The sequence below is a fragment of the Cryptococcus neoformans genome, chromosome 7 (genome assembly GCF_000149385.1).
Source record: "Cryptococcus neoformans var. neoformans B-3501A chromosome 7, whole genome shotgun sequence".
NCBI lineage: Eukaryota > Fungi > Basidiomycota > Tremellomycetes > Tremellales > Cryptococcaceae > Cryptococcus > Cryptococcus deneoformans.
In genome coordinates this window covers 1,142,576-1,160,542 of record NC_009183.1, presented here as the reverse complement: position 1 = coordinate 1,160,542, position 17,967 = coordinate 1,142,576, and the positions used below count along the sequence as shown (strand labels likewise).

The 17,967-nt window shown below is 48.4% G+C and overlaps 3 protein-coding genes across 3 annotated transcripts; 2 read left to right on the top strand and 1 right to left on the bottom strand.

Annotated features, from left to right (window-relative positions):
- Nucleotides 1-1,941: 1,941 nt before the first annotated feature.
- On the top strand, nucleotides 1,942-6,906 carry CNBG3890 (hypothetical protein; the record flags this gene model as incomplete). The annotated part of the gene is made up of 9 exons (XM_769315.1): nucleotides 1,942-2,237; nucleotides 2,291-2,934; nucleotides 2,986-3,192; nucleotides 3,243-3,378; nucleotides 3,430-4,244; nucleotides 4,295-4,386; nucleotides 4,444-6,681; nucleotides 6,732-6,821; nucleotides 6,883-6,906. 9 exons carry the CDS (start codon nucleotides 1,942-1,944, stop codon nucleotides 6,904-6,906), a joined length of 4,542 nt encoding a protein of 1,513 aa, XP_774408.1.
- Nucleotides 6,907-7,273: 367 nt separating this feature from the next.
- CNBG3880 (hypothetical protein) lies at nucleotides 7,274-10,184 on the bottom strand (the record flags this gene model as incomplete). Its single annotated transcript, XM_769314.1, has 11 exons — nucleotides 7,274-7,297; nucleotides 7,344-7,409; nucleotides 7,462-7,531; nucleotides 7,588-7,617; nucleotides 7,673-7,803; nucleotides 7,857-7,918; nucleotides 7,970-8,055; nucleotides 8,109-8,329; nucleotides 8,385-8,567; nucleotides 8,616-9,886; nucleotides 9,953-10,184. The coding sequence occupies 11 exons, from the start codon at nucleotides 10,182-10,184 to the stop codon at nucleotides 7,274-7,276; spliced, it is 2,376 nt and encodes a 791-aa protein (XP_774407.1).
- Nucleotides 10,185-11,546: 1,362 nt separating this feature from the next.
- CNBG3870 (hypothetical protein) lies at nucleotides 11,547-17,613 on the top strand (the record flags this gene model as incomplete). The annotated part of the gene is made up of 9 exons (XM_769313.1): nucleotides 11,547-12,719; nucleotides 12,764-13,209; nucleotides 13,259-16,394; nucleotides 16,444-16,708; nucleotides 16,765-17,031; nucleotides 17,081-17,155; nucleotides 17,206-17,283; nucleotides 17,336-17,472; nucleotides 17,563-17,613. 9 exons carry the CDS (start codon nucleotides 11,547-11,549, stop codon nucleotides 17,611-17,613), a joined length of 5,628 nt encoding a protein of 1,875 aa, XP_774406.1.
- Nucleotides 17,614-17,967: the final 354 nt, after the last annotated feature.

Genomic DNA, 17,967 nt, shown 5'->3' with positions numbered 1-17,967 from the left:
TGATGTCTGATGATGTTTGATGCCGGCCATCGATGTTTGATGGATCCTGGCCGTTTTGAAACTAATGTAGGGCTTCAATCGTAAGTCGCGACTCGCAGCCCGTCTTCCTGGCTAGTTGATACTGCTCTGGCAGTGATATGTATAGTAGCGACGCTGTCCTGTACATGCGTGATGATAGTAGCGTAGCTCTTTCTTGCTCCTTTGCATGCCGCGTAGCTTTCAGTGCCATTCAGGTTCGAATTGTCACTGTTGTTCGTCCGCAACAACCGACTCCCTAATACATAGGGTCATGTTCCATTCGAAAAGTCAACCCATCCAGCCAGTTCACATCTGCATTGATCACTGCGAAGTACGTCCCGACAGCCCGCGAACGGCAAGCGAGGTGTGGTTGTGTGTTTGTTTGCACATACCCACTCTCTACCTCATCTGAAACAGTTGTCAGTCGCCATTCATTAACCTGTTCCGCCGGATGAAAAGTCTTACTGATCGACCATCTATACATGCTATACATAAGCTGAGCCGTCCGTCGGGTGATGCGGCGATGTGACTCTTGATGTTTGATGGAAGCTTGGGCCACCACTTCTTACACTGCGGTCATCCCCATTATGAGACGTCGAGCTCAAGGTTCCTTCTTGCGCTAGGCCTGGTAAGCGCCATCTTGTGGCAGAGATAAAAAATCCGAGGTTTTCCCCTGAATCAAGTTCTTCCCCTCACCCATATTTATTCCAACCTTTCAAGTGTATGATGTACAGAGGACTCCATGTCGCCAGAGCCCTTCTACATGAAAATAAAAGTGAGTCGGCGAGTGAGCACGCAGGGCCAACGACAGCAATGCCGTTGAACACGACAAATGGAGACAGGGATATAAGATGGATAGCAAGCAAGAGATGGATAGGAGACAGACGGGCAAGGGCAGCCTGCGCAACGAGCCCGAGAGCTGAGACGATTGATTATATGTACGAGTATGAGTACTGTTCAAAAAAGGCGCCCAAACACTTTTACGGCACTACTCGTAATATTATCCAAGCAGAAGATCGACGGATTTGCTTGGTCAATGATGATGCGCACCACCACTCACCAGATGATGACGTGTAAGCACCCGATGCCAGCTGCGTGCAGCAGCAGCGCAGCAGTAAAAGATCTTTTTTTTTTCACTGCTGCTGCTTAATCATCAAGAATTTAGGTGATATGTGCGACGTATTATTGCAAAGTATACCGTAGTTAACGGTTCTTGAGAGACTACAGTAATATGGTTTTATCTGAGAAAGAGTAGTCAAAATATATGCCATGTGTGACCAACACGGTTCTTCTTTCTGACCACAATGGATTTTACCGGGTTGTTTGTAACCCGAAGAGCGATCGCTAATTCCAGTCGTCGGTCGAATCCGACAGGAGGTGGGCACCACACGCAGCAGTTTTCAATTTCATGGAGGCCTCGGCCACCGAACCCTCATAATAAGCCATATCGATAGTCGGCCCCCATCTCCTGCGTTTCTTTTCCTTTTCATTCCCATCACTCGCACACATACATATAACCAGTGCTCTTGCCGTCTCTATCTCTCGATTCAGACCGCCAAGCATTGAGAATCCAGCAGAGCTATCATTCTGAGCAGCCGATCACCGGCCGGCCCCCGTTCGATTTTCATTTTCGGCCGCCACTAGACGTCAAGACCCCACCACTTAGCTGGAACATTACGCCACAAGTATATATCTGGCCTATCTCTGCTCAGTCTGCGAATAGAAAGCATCTTTTTCAGCCGTTGTACTCGGCTTATCTAATCCAGCTGTTCTTTACGCAAGGAAGGACTAGCAGCTCGAAGTTCATTATACGCACCTCCTCGTTTGGTTTTGGACGTATTCAAGCTCAACGGCCACCATTGTGTTCATTACACAAACTCAGTCAGAAGGGAGGGACCGCTCTCTGTCGAATTGAGAGAGAGAATGTCGCCATTACTACCGACGCACTCGGGAGCTTCGGCCCCTCAAAATGAACCAACACTTCCTTCGCCGTCCCATAGCGTCTCAACGAGAGTAGGCGATGAAGAGAAAGTAAGACGCTCTGAAGGTTCGGAGGGCGAAGATCGAATAAATTTAGACTCAAACAACTATGAGGAGAAGGGTGTGAAGGAAATAGAAGAAGGAGGGGACAAGAAGCAGGTTATGGCTGTTTTTGATCAGAAGAGTGGCAAAGAGCTTGAAAAGCCCATTGAAGAGGGGCCGTTTACGCAACCGCGATGGTGTGTATACTCAAGACCTCATGAGTCTTTAGCTGCTAACTGATTTGATGTAGGCGACATTCACTCCCATTCGCTAAGCCAAAGCACCCTCCACCACCACCTCCACTTTCTTTGGACGACGCCCCTGTCACACCAGAGGTTTCTGCCAACTTCTTTAATCTCCTCTTCTTTAATTGGATCAGCCCTATGATGGCTCTCGGATCAGCTCGACCTTTACAAGATGCTGATCTTTGGAAGATGGACGCCGCCCGAGGTGCTAAACCTCTTTCCGAGAAGCTTCTCGCATCCTATGCGGCTCGAACAAAGAAAGCCAATGAATACAATGCTAGGCTTGCTGACCCCAACACGCCATTGCCCTTATCAAGACGGATTATTTACTCTGTTTTGCCTCATCGCGAACAAAGAGAGAAGGATTATAGGGAAAAGCACGGAAAGAAACATGCTTCACTCGTCATGTCGCTCCTGGATGTCTTTGGCTGGTTCTTCATGTCGGCAGGTTTCATTAAAGTGTTTGGAGATACATGTCAAGCCGTAACACCATTAGTCATCCGAACACTTATTAATTGGTCTACTGAATACCAGGCCGCCAAGAACGCTGGTCGCGATCTGCCTTCTAGAGGCCCTGGTATTGGTGCTGCTATTGGGTTGCTTCTTTTGCTCATCTGCTCAAGTTTGGGTATGCATCACTACTTCATCAGTGAGTAAATTCTATTTGTACAAAAGTGAATGAAAAGCTAATATCTCTTAGGATCCATGGGTACTGGTGTTCTTTCTCGAGCTGCGATCATCTCCGCAGTGTATCAACAAGCTCTTCAGTTCACCCAGAAGTCTCGAGGGCAGATTCCTAACGGCAAATTGGTCAACCACATCTCAACCGATACCTCTCGAATTGACTTTGCTGCCGGTTTTGCCCATATGCTTTGGACTGCTCCTGTTCAGATGGTTGTCATCATTAGTAAGTTCATTATCGTGATATCATGCGTTCCGGAGCTAACAAACGATCAGTCATTTTGATCGTACAGATTGGGTATTCGGCTCTTCCCGGTATTGCCTTCTTGTTGATCATGACTCCTCTTCAAGCTCGATTTATGAAAACTCTTTTCATGTTCCGTAAAAAGGCCGCGACATGGACAGACAAAAGGTACGTTCGTTGTGCCGTGTAAGCAAGAATTTACTCTGACGGGTATTCAAGAGCAAAACTCCTTCAGGAAATCCTTGGTGGTATGCGTATCGTCAAGTATATGGCTTGGGAGAAGCCTTTACTCGAACGTATTCATGCCATTCGTGGTATGGAGCTCAAGTACATTCGTTTGCTTCTGGTCTTCCGATCTGGTATGACTGCCATCGCCATGTCCCTTCCTATCCTTGCTGCCATTCTCTCCTTCATCACCTACTCGCTTACTTCCCACTCACTCGAGGCTGCCAAAATCTTCACTGTCATCACTCTCTTCAACCTTATGCGAATGCCTCTCATGATGTGGCCTATGACGCTAAGTTCCACAGCTGACGCTCTCAATGCTTTGGGTCGACTGGAAGCTGTATTTGATGCTGAACTAGTGAAAGAGGAAAAAAAGGTGGACCCCTCCATGGATGTCGCCATCAAGTTGGAGAATGCTTCATTCACCTGGGATTCTGCGCCTATCGAGGAGGACAATATGATGTCAAAACTCACCGGAAAGTATGCCAAGGCCCTCAATGGCGGTAAGCCTGTAGGACCTCCAGGCAAAAAGGAGAAAAAGAACAAGCCTAAGAAGGTGACTGTGGCGGAGGAAATTCAGGCTGAAACTGCTGCTGGTCAACCTGGCGCAGGCGAAGCTAGCGCAGAAGGCCAAGGTCAGGAGAACCCTTCAGCACCCCCCGGCATAGATGAGGGAATCAGTGAGAAGAAGGAAATGAAAATCTTCCAGCTTCTTGACATCAACCTCAGCATTCCCAAGGGATCTTTAACAGCCATCGTCGGAGCGATCGGTTCTGGAAAGTCTAGTTTGCTGCAAGGTCTTATGGGAGGTAAGTACAGCTGTCACACGGCATATTTGTGCGTAGCTAATAATTTGCAGAAATGAGACGAATTACTGGTTCGGTGACTTTTTCTGGTTCAACTTCTCTTTGTGCGCAAACCCCATGGATTCAAAATGCTACTGTTCGAGAAGTAAGTACTTCTGTTTGTATGGGTCACTTTTGATAAGTGTGCTAAGCCCTTGTATAGAACATCCTATTTGGTCAACCATGGGACGAGGAGCGCTATTGGGCGGCAATCCGTGATTCAAGCCTTGAAGCTGACCTTGAACTTCTCGAAGATGGTGACGGCACTGAAATCGGTGAGAAGGGTATCAACCTTTCTGGTGGTCAAAAGCAGCGTGTCAACATTGCGCGAGCCATCTACTACAACGCGGACATCATTGCTTTGGACGATCCGCTTTCTGCCTTAGATGCCGGTGTTGGCAAGGCCGTCTTCTTCAATGCTATCCTCAACGCTCTTTCAGGCAAAACTCGTGTTCTCGTCACTCATGCCCTCCATTTATTGCCTTATGTAGACAACATCATTATGATGGAAGACGGAAAGATCGGTGAGGTCGGTACTTATCAGGAACTGAAGGAACGGAACGGAGCGTTTGCCAAGTTGATCAAAGAATTTGGTAACGAGGAATTGGCCGAGGAGAAGATGGAGAATGAGGAAGAGGCTATTGAGAACTCTGGTCCCACTGCCATTCATGACCGAGCCAACATGATGTCTAAGGGCAGTGCTCATACTCTGATGCAGACCGAAGAACGTAATGTTGGTGCCCTCAAAAAAGGCACCTTTTTCGACTATCTTAAGGCCGGTAAGGGTGTCGTTATGTTACCCTTACTTCTCTTTTGTATCACTGTAGCCCAATCTTTCTACGTCATCACCTCATTCTGGTTGGTATGGTGGGAAGAGACCAAATGGCCACAGCCGAACGGATTCTACATGGGTATCTATGCTGGCTTGGGTGTCGGACTTGCTATTTCCCTGTTCTTACAGGGTTTCAGTAACGCTTTGATTAATTACTTCGCCTCAGTCAACATTCACCACAACGCCATCTCCCGTGTCATGCTCGCTCCACAAACCTTCTTTGACACTACTCCTCTTGGTCGTATCATGAACCGATTCAGCAAAGACACCGACACTATCGATAATACTCTTTCCGACGCCATGCGTATGGCTATCTCCACATTGGCCAACATTGTAGGCTCTGTTATCCTTCTTGCCATCATTGAGCCGTATTTCCTCATCGCTATGGCTGTTGTTTCGCTTTTGTATCTTCACAACGCCATGTTCTACCGGCGCAGTTCACGAGAATTCAAGCGAATTGATTCCATCCTCCGATCTAGTCTCTATTCTCACTTCTCTGAGTCGCTCTCAGGCGTTGCTACCATTCGTTCGTACGGTGAAACAGAGAGGTTCTTTGAAGACAACATTCACCGTGTCGATATAGAGAACCGCGCCTACTACCTTACTATCGTCAACCAGCGATGGCTCGGTCTTCGACTCGATTTCCTAGGATCACTCCTTTCCTTCTCTGTTGCTATTATCGTGGTTTGCTCTTCCTCGGTTTCCGCTTCAAGCGGTGGCCTTGGTCTTTCGACCATCGTCTCTGTTCAACAAGCTTTCTCATGGCTTGTTCGTCAAGTTGCGGAGGTTGAAAATGACATGGTTGGTGCCGAGCGTATAATGCACTACGCCAATGAACTCGAGCAAGAGTCCCCTCACCAAATTGAAGGCACTAAACCTCCACCTTCCTGGCCGTCAGAAGGTATTATCGAGTTCAAGGACGTCCGTATGAGGTATCGACCGGAGCTCCCAGACGTCCTCAAGGGCCTTACACTGAATGTGGGCGCTTCTGAAAAGATCGGCGTGGTGGGCAGAACTGGTGCAGGAAAGAGTTCAATCATGGTTGCTCTCTTCCGGATGTCCGAGTTATCCCATGGCTTCATCAAGATCGACGGCGTGGACGTGTCTAAGATCGGTTTAAATGATCTTCGATCTGGCATCTCTATCATTCCTCAAGAACCTCTTCTGTTCAGCGGCACGCTCAGATCCAACATTGATCCTTTCAACACCAAGACTGACGCCGAGCTCTATGACACTCTCCGTCGTTCCCATCTCATTGGATCCTCCGACTCTTCTCACAACTCAGATTCTCAAAACAGGTTTAACCTCGACACCGTTATTGAAGAGGAGGGTGGGAATCTTTCTGTTGGTGAACGTTCCCTTGTATCCTTAGCGCGTGCTTTGGTGAGAAACACTAAGGTTCTAGTTTTGGATGAGGCTACAGCAAGTGTGGATTTGGAGACGGATGCGAAGATCCAGGAGACCATCAGACAAGAGTTCAAGGACAGGACGTTGTTGTGTATCGCACACAGGTTGAAGACGATTTTGGCTTATGACAGAATTCTTGTTATGAGTGATGGGCAAGTGGCTGTAAGTCGATCTTCTCAAAGCGCTGGTGTTCGGCGCTGATGAATGTTCAGGAATTCGATACTCCCGAGAGTCTTTTCTTGAGTGACGGTATCTTCACAGAAATGTGCTCGAAAGCCAGCATCACCTTGGCTGATATCAAGGTATGTTACAGTCCTTCAATGAAGTATTTTTTGTGAGGATCTTGCTTATGACCATTTACAGGCTGCAGCTGCTTTGCGCTTTTAATATGCTAATTGATAACTATACAAAACAAGTTATGAGGTGCTCTATATAATTCAAATATTGTATCAATATGTTTACAGGTACGATGATCATCGAAAATCATTGGGAATATTGGATATCTGCATATAATCTCTCATCTTTGCATGCAGCGCGTACCTACATTTGGATTTCAGTTGCAATCGCATTGACTATATCTGTTGCATCGATTATAGTACAATGAGTTTCTCTATTATTACCCGCATTACATGATCGGTACAACCCAAGCTACGAAATCCCCATAGGATTCGTAAACGCTAATGAAATGGAAATGGAAATCAAAGCATATGCTGAATATGATGTTAAAAAAGGACGTGTGGGCAGATCTGAATAACTAGCGAACAACAAAACATTTGTACTGGTGGAGAGTCAGTGGACAGTCACGCTAGAAAGATGCGACTCACTGTAGCCCAAGCGCCCAACATGGCGAAAAGACAAAGACATCCAAGAATGCCGCCAAACCAAGTGTACTGGTTATGCCTTCATTAGCGAGCTGTTCTATTCTGTGAATGAAGGACTTACTCCTTCTTCAATGTCTTGTCCTGGTACGTGGACGTTCATACCCCAAAGACCCGTTACCAAGTTCATGGGACTAGAAACGGTCAGCGGCATGAAAAATAGGATAAAAGGGGCACGGTATATACATACATCAAGACGGTACCCAAAGCTGTTAATTTCCTGTGAAATAATGATTAGTACAGTCTTTTGAGGACGAAATGATAGCATGACTTACGAAAGGACATCGTTGATCTGGTTATTGGCGTCTGTCATTTCAATAGAAATTTGAGCGAGGTAGTTTGAGTGTGATCGGGAGAGAATCTTCTCATAGTGGTTCAAGTTTTGAGTCATAGTAATTAAGTGATCCTACGAGGGTTAAAGAAGTCAGCATTGTTTATTAACAATAGTAAGCTACCCACCTGGATATCGGAAAGATAAAGACCAATGTCAGATTTAGGTGCGACCAGCCATTGCTCATTACCTACATGCACCAATCAGAGGGGCTTTCGTGACTGTCGCGTTTGACACTCACATCGCTTCGCCAAACCTTTAACGACGTCCGCCTTGTTACCCATTAAACGCAACAGACCCATAACCTTTTTTCGGCACGTGCCGATCCTTCGTGGCGATATCAGCACAAATTGTTCAGTCAAAAAACGCATTAGACTTACCTTCTAAGCATATCACTTTGCTCTGCTTCCTTCAAAATCAAAACCAGCTCATCAATGCTATCGACTTCAAACTCGATACCCTGAATCAAAGGGCCAAAAGCATCGGTGATGTCATCGATAAGGGCGTAAGAGATCCAGTCAGAAGTCACGGAAATGTAGTCTTTAAGGTGCTTGATTCGGCGGCGGACGTTTTGGGGGTGAGGAGTACCTCGGAAGTGGAACTGTGGTGGCAATATGAGCCATGGGTAAAAGAGATGAATGCGAGCGAGGACTTACAGATAGTGTACCCTCTCGGAATACAATAATGTACATGTTGAGGGGTTCGAGGTATGTTTGGGAATATGGGTCCTGGTCGAATGAACGGAAACAAACGAGGTAGTAGTTTCGGAACAACTCAATCTTCTCGCGAGTCTCTTCAAGCAAGATGTCTTCGGTGGTCAAAGGGTGGATACCAAACGCCTGCAAAGCTGTTAGGTCACAATCTGAAAATGAGAGAAGACCACCTACCTTCGATAACATCCTCATTTCCTCATCAGTTGGGGACAAAACATCCAACCACCAAGTGTACTGTTCCGGGTCCTCATCAGCATCAAGCCCACCGTTAGGCTGTCCTCCAAATCCAGCCTGCTGAGACATAGCCGCTCCGACCGCCTTGCTCAGTAAGCTAGGATTGGTCTTTGCTGAGGCCATGGTACTGGGCTCAACAGGCGGCGCCGACTTGTTAGGAGTATCAGATCCTTCCGTCCTCGGAGCACTGTCGTTTTCCGCAGGAGAGGCATTGCCAGACGGATTTCTGCCTTTGAAGAGATCCTCGAAAGTTTGTCCTTCCGCGGGCAACTCGGCAAGACTTCGCGAGTGGATGGTGACGGGCATAGCATTGGAATAGAAGGAGAAACGGTAAGGGCGATCGTGGCCAGGTGCAGCGTCGGTATAAGGAGCAAAGCTAGACTTGGCCTGACGTGGAGCTTTGAAAGCGGTAGATGGCGCATCCGGAGCAGATTCACCATCGGTGACGCCACTTGAACCGAATCCCTCGAATAATGCCAATTTCTTCTGCCGGTGCACAGGGTTAGATTGAGAGAGCTTTCTTTGCCTCCTGCGTTGGAATGTCTGGGCGTGATCCTCCGCGCCATGTCCCCTTTCGGGAGAGAATGGTGGTTCGGTCTCGTCACCGAAAGCAGACATGGTGTTGGTCCTTTCAAATGCTGTGTCATAGCTACCAGGCTGATGGATGTTCTCTTCACTGGCTCCAGCCCCCTTGTGTGGCACGCTCCTCCTCCTTGGTGCGCCATTGCCGCCGTCAATGGCCCATGCACCTTCAGATGCGAACAAGTTCTCACGCTCCCTCATCGCAAACTCTTCCATAGCGGAGAAATTAAACTTGTTCTTCAAACCGTGCCCACCAAGAGATCTCAGATCAACGTGGCGAGCGCGGTCCATATCGTGAATATCACTATCAGACCCACGGCGGTGAATAAGCCTCGAATGGGAATCGTACCCAGCGCTTTCCGTAATACTGTCCCTTCGTTCTCGCCCTTCCCCTCCCCTCTCTTCATCATGTGGGTGATAATGGCCGCCATGGCCATGTTCATCATCAGACTCATTGTCACGACCAGGACGAAGTCTCCGAGCGCGTTCCATCTCCGCTTCCTCAGCTTCAGATAACATAGGGAAATGGGATTCTTGAATGGGAGAGGTTGAAGGGAAATGGAGTTGAGATGGACGGGAGATAGGTGGGCTGTTGTCAGGAAGGTTCATGGATCCGGAACGAGCACGAGCTGGGCAAGAATGGATCAGTCAACCTATTAAGTCTACAGCCACAGATGATGTATATGGATACCTACACATGCTCATAGCAGACTCAATGTCCTGCTGTGTTTGTCTCTCCCTCGCATCGGCATCATTTGCAGGACGGTGCTTGCGGCTCACAGAGCCCCGATGAGTCATGCTTGGCGGACCAATACTCCGAGAAGGAGTTAAAACGTTTGGCGATGATGTCGGTATAGAACGATTGATCTGTGGGCTGTTAACGTCAATAACGACTGCCCGGGGAGACGTGGGAGTTCGGTCAGGCATAATTCGGTTTCTTTTGTAGAGTTGTGATGAGAAACAAGCCGGTTGCAGTAGCCAAAAAGCTCCCGGTGTAAGGAGATCGAAAGAAAAAGTTGACGACCGCCTCTGCAGATAAAGTCGTTATGCGGATTGGAGTTTCTCAGTAAAACTTCCCTCTTGAGTTCCAGCCTCTTATATCGGGTAGTATTCAGGAGTCTGGCGAAAAGAGATATGTATATACAAGAGAGACTTATACGGAGCCAGAATGGTCAGAGAACGAGATGAAAGATGCCATGTGGACATTCGACTTAATTACGAAACGCTACCCTGAGATTACACAAGTGCCTATGTGAGACCACCATTAATTACCAAACCACATAAATATCATTACAATAATCCCGCGACTGAAAGAATTCCGCGACTCCTTCTACGTCATCAATCGCTTTTTCATGATGGCCCTCATCGACGAGCCGAGCGACGGAACGCTGTTAATTTAGTGCCTTAGAAAACATCAACCAGCCATTAGCCACGAGTATCGTGCGTCCCATTTATGTACTTCGAAAGCGCTCCCCAGTTAGACCTCTTGATTTGTCGAAAAAAGACGAGCAACATGGGCATCTTCGCTGATCTGCGATTGGCGTACGTGGAGAGACGAAATGGTCGTTGTTGTCGGGCTGAACTTGTCATTTCCAGCAGCAACGAAGTTGTCGTCTACTGGGTTGAACAATGTCTGCTACATCAAGGCTAGGTATGTGTGATGTACAAGTACAAAACACCATTTCGAAAAGGGGGCATCTTGAATAATTAACGCTGTAACATTTATTGGGAACTACCTACGTACCTACGATCGATGTATATTATGTGGGCAAGCGATTTCGATTTGTATTCCTTCTTCTGGGGATTCCTTCTTCTACTAGTAGTGGCTCTTTTTTTAGGCTTCCACCTCCTTGTCTTCTTAATTGGGACTTTACTGATCTCTGGGGATGAAGCTGCTGCTGCCTCGCTTTTTTATGCCAGGAGTTGCAGCAGTGGTCAATGGGTTGTGTGCAGGTCGCGCCCCTGTTTACAACTGCGAACAGGCACATTGGTTACTTTCTTAGAAACAAATTAGAAGTGTTTTGTAGTAAATAGGGTCAGATTTGTAATGGGAAGGTTAATCCCGCGAGTGATTTCTGGTGCGAGTGTTTGCGTCCTTTGCATCAAAACAAACACCTTCGTCACTCACCCTCCGTTTTCTTGTTTCCTTCTCTTCAACACAGAAACCTGCTGAGAACAACACATCGAGGAACCCCACACAACTCCGACGCCCATCGGCGCCTCCTTCCTTCCTTACTCATCCGCCATCTGTGAATCATCTCTGACGCCCGGCGCCCCTTCAACAGAACAATGCTTCGCCCACCTCTTTCATCGCCATCGCAGACTGCGGAGACCATGATCTCCTTCGGCTCAACAGTGTCTTCCCATCAATCCTTTTCCAACACTGCCCTCACTACTCCAGACCTCGGCAGCCCCGGCAAAACAAAATCAACACTCGAGCCTTTGGTGCAAATCCTCGAACGAGTCGAGGAAAGTTCAAAGCCTAGCTCTCCAAGTCTTAACCACGTTTCAAAACCGTCTGAAGGGTCGAAGGTTTACAGCAGTGGCTTGGGTATCAGCGGAGGCCTAAAAGTGAAGGATGTTGCCAGTCGGTTTGAACAGATGAGGTCTGCGCAAACGCCCTCACCAACACACCCTGAACACCGGCCACTCACTGTACCTAGAAAATCACCTGTCGCGAGGTCAATATCCCCTCTCCACACCACACAGAATCATTCGCCGACCCTCAGGAGTAATAGCAGCAAGTCTACAATGAGACCATCAACCTCTGTGTATCAGTCAACGGATCCCGAATCATCCTCTATTCCCACAAATCCGCCGTTCGCTGAAACTCCTTACATCCCATCTCCGACGCTAGATAGTGCATACAATAACAGTCCAGTCACCAAAAATGTCCCCACACCTTTGCGAAGAGATAGGGGTTCAACAAAGAAAATGATTCAGAGATGGGAGTCTTGCTCATCTACACCCACCCAGCCCGAGGTCCACACGGCTTTCCAAAACGCTCACGGTGTGTTCAGCCGGGAATATCTGGACAAGAAACCTCTACCTCCCCCAAAAGACATCCCCGATGACAATGTCATTGCTGGACTTCCTCGACATGTCACTCCCTCCAGATCTCTTCCTCACAATCCACTGCCCTCATCCATCCACAACTCCCCGAATCATCTTCGTACACCGACGAAATCTGGTCGAGGGCAGAATAACAACCTTTCGCCCTCGCCTTCAGGATCACATTATTCTCCTCAAGGTAGCCCTTCGGGGAAGAAACAGAAAGTTTCTCCATTGAAGGATGTGTTAAACTTTTTGGGAGCACGAAGAAAAGGGAAGGGGAAAGAGAAGGAAAAGGAAATAAAGAAGGATTTCGGAGCTTTGATAGATGAGAATCAGGACAGATTCGGCGTGTTCATTCCCAAAGACAGAATGGGATCTGCAGAGATGAGATGGTCCCCCGATTTCAAGGTGAATACATCTTATATTGCCCTGTACTAATGCACTTCTCTCAGCCTACGATCCGATCCGACCCAATCATCTATCTCATCCCCACTCCGTGCTCATCTGTCTCTGCTTGGGATAGCTGGTTGCCGTCATGGGCGACGCTCACATCTGACGCGCTCTCCATCACTTACTGCCCTGTCTTCTCTACCCCTCGAACTGGAAGTTTGAATACCCCTCGTCGATGCTCTGGCTCTTCCACTAAGTCTGCCCGAGGTGTGCCTTTCTCTCAAATCTCAGCACCCAATCCACAAACCCCCTCAGACAAGACATTCTCCATGCAGAATTGCTTGGATGTGAGAGTAGTGAAGAAGGATGAGCTGAAGAGTAAGGGCATTCCGATGGCACCGGATGGAGTGGGAGCAGAGATCATCGAATTAACCTGGGAGGATAGGAGTAGGAGCTACATTGCTGTAGAGGGGTCAGAGGGTCGCAACGCTTGGCTCACTGCTATAAGGTAAGTGATTTACAGATGTGGCGGAACGATTGCCGACGTGGATTTGTAGGGGTATCTTGCCTAGGACACCAGTTTTGCCGCCCATCACCCCATCGGAAACTCCATTCGGCTCAATTTCTTCTCCTCTCCGTCGCTCTTCTCGTCATTCCTCACCTTTGTCAATACCCCATCGAGGCTCTATAGGCACGGTTGAGGATGCCGGATTCGGATCACTTCCATCGATTCAGAAGGTTGGAGACGAATGGGTTGCAGGAGGGCCATTGCACACTCTGAACAATGACCTGGAATCACCACGATCTAGACCGCGGTTGAAAGAGGACTCACCGTTGCGAGAAAGTGTGAGTCTCATGTTTGCAGATAAAGATCCATCTCAAACACCGCGGCGACAGTCTTCTGTTCAACAACCAGAGGTCGAGCGCTCGACGTCGCACGCCTCATCAGAGGCTTCGCAGCGTATTCTTGAATGGCAAGCGCCCGTTCAAAATCAAAAAGGGTTATCAACCTGTGCCCGAAGCCGACTTCCTCCAACATCTTTCCTTACTCCAGGAATCGATGTCGAATCTACCGCCATGCCCCATTCGGATACGATGCTAAGCTTCGACTCGGAGGATTTGAACCCATCAAGATCCGCCAGTCAAGTTGGTCGAGCACCGACGGATGTTGATAGGGGGGAAATAACGCCGAAGCAAACGAAAACGGAAGGGAGAGGCGAGGTTAAGTCAAGAGCGGCTGCATGGGAAGCCAGGAGCGCTCTGTCTTCAGAACAGGAACTTGATCCGTTCGGGGCACCGACACATATCAGCCGCATCACGTTCCCGAAACCCTCCGTTGGCGGTGCAAGTCTTGCGACTTCTCCAAAGATCAGCCTCACTCCTACGAGCTACAAAGTTGATATTTCATTTGGTCATACGAAGAACGACAACCTATTCAACCATTCTACATCACCTTCAAGGACAATGCGAATGGCGTTGGATGGCCTCCCACCGAGTAGACCTGTCTCACAGTTTACCACTCAACCACTACGGCTGCACAAAAATGTTGGTTCACGTCCTAACAATTCTCATTCTTCGAGCACAGAAACGCTCGTCAATACGCCAGGAAGGGAGATGGTCATGAGGGATGAACCAACCGATACTATATCACGGGCCAGCACTCTTTCAACACCGTCAACCTATGAAAAAGAAAACTCTAATGAAGAGGTAATAAGCAGGCCAACCGTGCGAGGTCCCAGACCAGTTTCAAGCAACACTTTTGGTCGTCGAGTCTCTTCAAGAATACCATCTGCAACTTCCCAGACGACACCCCCTACCAGAGCCGTCACACCTGCTGTTGTAGCTCAGCCTTCGACTTCGCGAGATCTTGCAATGGGGGCAGTTTCGAGCCCAAGCCCGATGTCAGCATCCGGTGCGTCTCAACGACCGAAGCACAGAAGCTCGTTGTTGTCGCATAGAGTGCCCAGTAAGCTCTACCTGACCGAGGAGGAGAAAAAGAAGCAAAACGGACAAAAAACTGGAGAGGATAAGGCGCCCTCTCCCACAGCGGAATTATCAGGGCTTGCTGAGGTTGAAAATAAGGAAGAGGACTTGGCTCCTCTTTTTACTCGAGCAACTTTTCCAAGACCTGCGAGCATGATGACGGCGAAGAGCGCTTGCAGTCCTGAAAGCGATACTATCCAGTCGCTTCCCGGCCTTCCTGTAGCCCTATCTCTCGAACAGGAACCTTCTCCCATCCTCAATGATGTCCACCCTCTGCCACTTACTGAAGAGCCTACAGTGCCCATTGCCCTGCCTTCCGCGAATCTCAATAAAATTCTAGAAAACGTTCAGGTCCTCATGGATCAATCCCGAATGATATCTGATCCTGAGACTGCGCCTTATCCCAAAGCTCTCCAGGAGAAATTAGAGGCCCTCCATGAAGATTTGACAGCTGTGCGCCGCAGTTTGTTGGAGACCAGTCAAGAAAAAGGTTTAGTCGTTGAAGAAGACAATCTTTCTCCTCCTGCCGGCGCACAAGAGCCTTTGGATTTGAGTAAGGTGTACGGGCATCTGGAAAGCCTAGAAGGCCGTACGACTTCAATAGCTGATCCAGAGACTGCCCCTTACCCGAAGGTCTTGGAAGAGAGGCTAAATACACTGTATGCGGAAGTTGCTATGATACGGAGACTTATCGAAGAGACGAAAGCCCAGCAGGAAATAGGAGCCATTGGGAACGTAGCGACCGCGGAGCATACTGCAAATGATGCGGCAGCCGTTTCCTGTGCTCCGACACAGGTTTCAGATGCCTCTTTCGCAGGATCAGCAATGATGGCGATGCCGGTGCCATTCGAATCTAAATCAGGTAACATCGAAATGGAAGATACACCTCATCTACAGGCTGTCGAGCTTGCAGACCTTCCCCGTGAGAAGGCCCTGGCAGCCGCAGCTCCTAACCTGCGGCCTGCATCTCCAACACCCATACAGCCACCAATGCCCGGACGTCGATGGCCTGCTCATCTCATTATGCCAGCTCCTCTCGCTCCGCAAGCTTCTCAATACAACACTTCTCGTTCGCTTGCCGATGCTCCTAGAAGTCCTCTGAATTCAGCGGTCGAAGACAAGTCTCCCCCACAAACGTCATTTGCGGTTCCTGAAGGCATGCAGAACGACCATCCCCTGATCATGCCTGAGCTCTTCGCCCTCAGGACTCCGGTCGAAGCTACGCAGAAGGAAGTCGTGCCTCAGCCGGTACCGTCAGATGTATCAGAAATTCACCGAAAACTTGATCATTTGACCGCCCTTTACCAGGCCTTCCTCGGCCGACAGTGTGAAGCGACAACTAGCAGCAAGGAGACTGAGAAAGTTGCAATAGTGACAACGGATGTGCCTGGGCCGATCAATTTCGAAGGAAAACCGGATGGTGGAGAAAATGGAATGATTCTTTCGGAAAGTGAAACGTCTGGGACGGATAATGACCCCTCTATCGAGCGTTTCTCGACCATCATGCGCAAAGCAGTGGAAAGCCCAGCTGCTCCAGTCACTCCCAAAACGGTAGCTAGCCGAAAGCCCGTTCCGTCATTCAAAGAAGAGACTGGAGCGTCTAATGAAGTCGAAAATGTGATCGTTGGAGAACATATAGTACGCCCGGATGAGAAGAATGAAGAAGAAAAATACGCAGGTGAAGAAGTGGCTAAGATAATGGGCGACAGCGTGAGTACTTATAGAAAAAGGAGAAAAGACATACTAACTATTGTCTCAGTCCGACGAACCCAAACTTCTAAAACAGCAGGAGCTACATGTACTCAGCAATGTCCCGACACCATCCGAACGCGGCCACAATGAAAAAGATGAGGCTCCTTTAGATCAGCTCGCCGTTGCCAAATCAGCTTCGCCAACCATTGTCCCCACAACGGCACGGTTCCCGGAGGAGACTGTGAAGAAGATGGAGGAAGCTATGGGTATCTTGAAGGAACTGAATGAAGCGAGAGGGTTCCAAAAAGCGCAAGCTGCTGATATAGGTAAATGTAAGTTATCTCTCCTCATCAACCATTAATTCACCACTCTAACAGCCATCTTACAGACTTAACTGATCTCAACGGTTGGCTTGAGAAATTTGTCCAGAACAGCTCCGCCGAGCTCGGTACTATGTCAAAACGCTTGGATACCCTTGTCGGACCAGAGTCTTCAGACGGATCCCAGGGGCTGCCAGCGCTGGTAGCCGATATGCACAGTATGTTGGTTGAGCAAAAACATCGAAACGAAGTGGATGGCATGACGGGCCAGAGATTGGATACGCTTGTCATGATGATGGGTCAGGACCAACAGAGACAAGCTAATCAGGAGAGTGGTGAGTCACCTTTTGCTAGCTTTCCGTTTGCTTGCTGACTACGGGTCAGCAACTGCGGAGATACTACAGGTCTTGGAGAGACAGAGGCATGAGAACGAGATGCTTTTGAGAGCTGTGGCCACCGGTAGGTTGACCTGATCTTCTATGATTGCATGTACTTATTTGTCACCTTAGACCTCACAGAGGAGATCAGGGGGGATAAAATGCGTTTTCTCGAATCGATGCAGAAGGCCACGACCGTTAATGTCATGTGTGAGTGTTCGCATCGTCGAGAGTTGTGTTGTCGCCTGACCACTGCCTATAGTACACATCGAAGAATTCAAGAGATTATTGAACGCAGAAGTCAACAAGTCGATGAATGAGCTCGGCAAGGTACGAGAGGAGAAAAGGGCACTTGAACAGCAGATCAGTGATCTTTTCGCCCTTAAGGCGAAGCACGGTGTGCGTAACTTGGGTTAACTTTATACACTTACGAAGTAGATACTAACATCCCCCCCTCGATCGTAGTTTGAGCCACGGGCATTGCCAAAGGCTCCTGCTGCTCCTGCCGGCCCTCTGCCGCCGCCATCCAACCACCCGTAAAAACTGAGTTCATGACTTCGATCGCGAACGAAGGAAGCTGTAGTTCTTGTGGCCGACATGATTTTATTTCATTTTTGTGATGTAGCAAAGGACACTGGTATAAGGGTTTGAAGTTTGTAAATTAATATCATAGCTCACATTATTTGTACTGCTGTACGATTCTTCATGCAGCTCTCTGTGCTGCAGCCAGCATCGTATTATCCATTCGTTGGTGGATCCATCGATGATCGAGGAGCTCGGATTCGTTCTCAGAGAGAATAGAAATATGGAGGTTTTATTCGCAACCTCACTTAAATTTCTTTAGTGATGACGACAATGGGGGATATTATTCTTGGGCCCTTGGGCCTGGCTGCG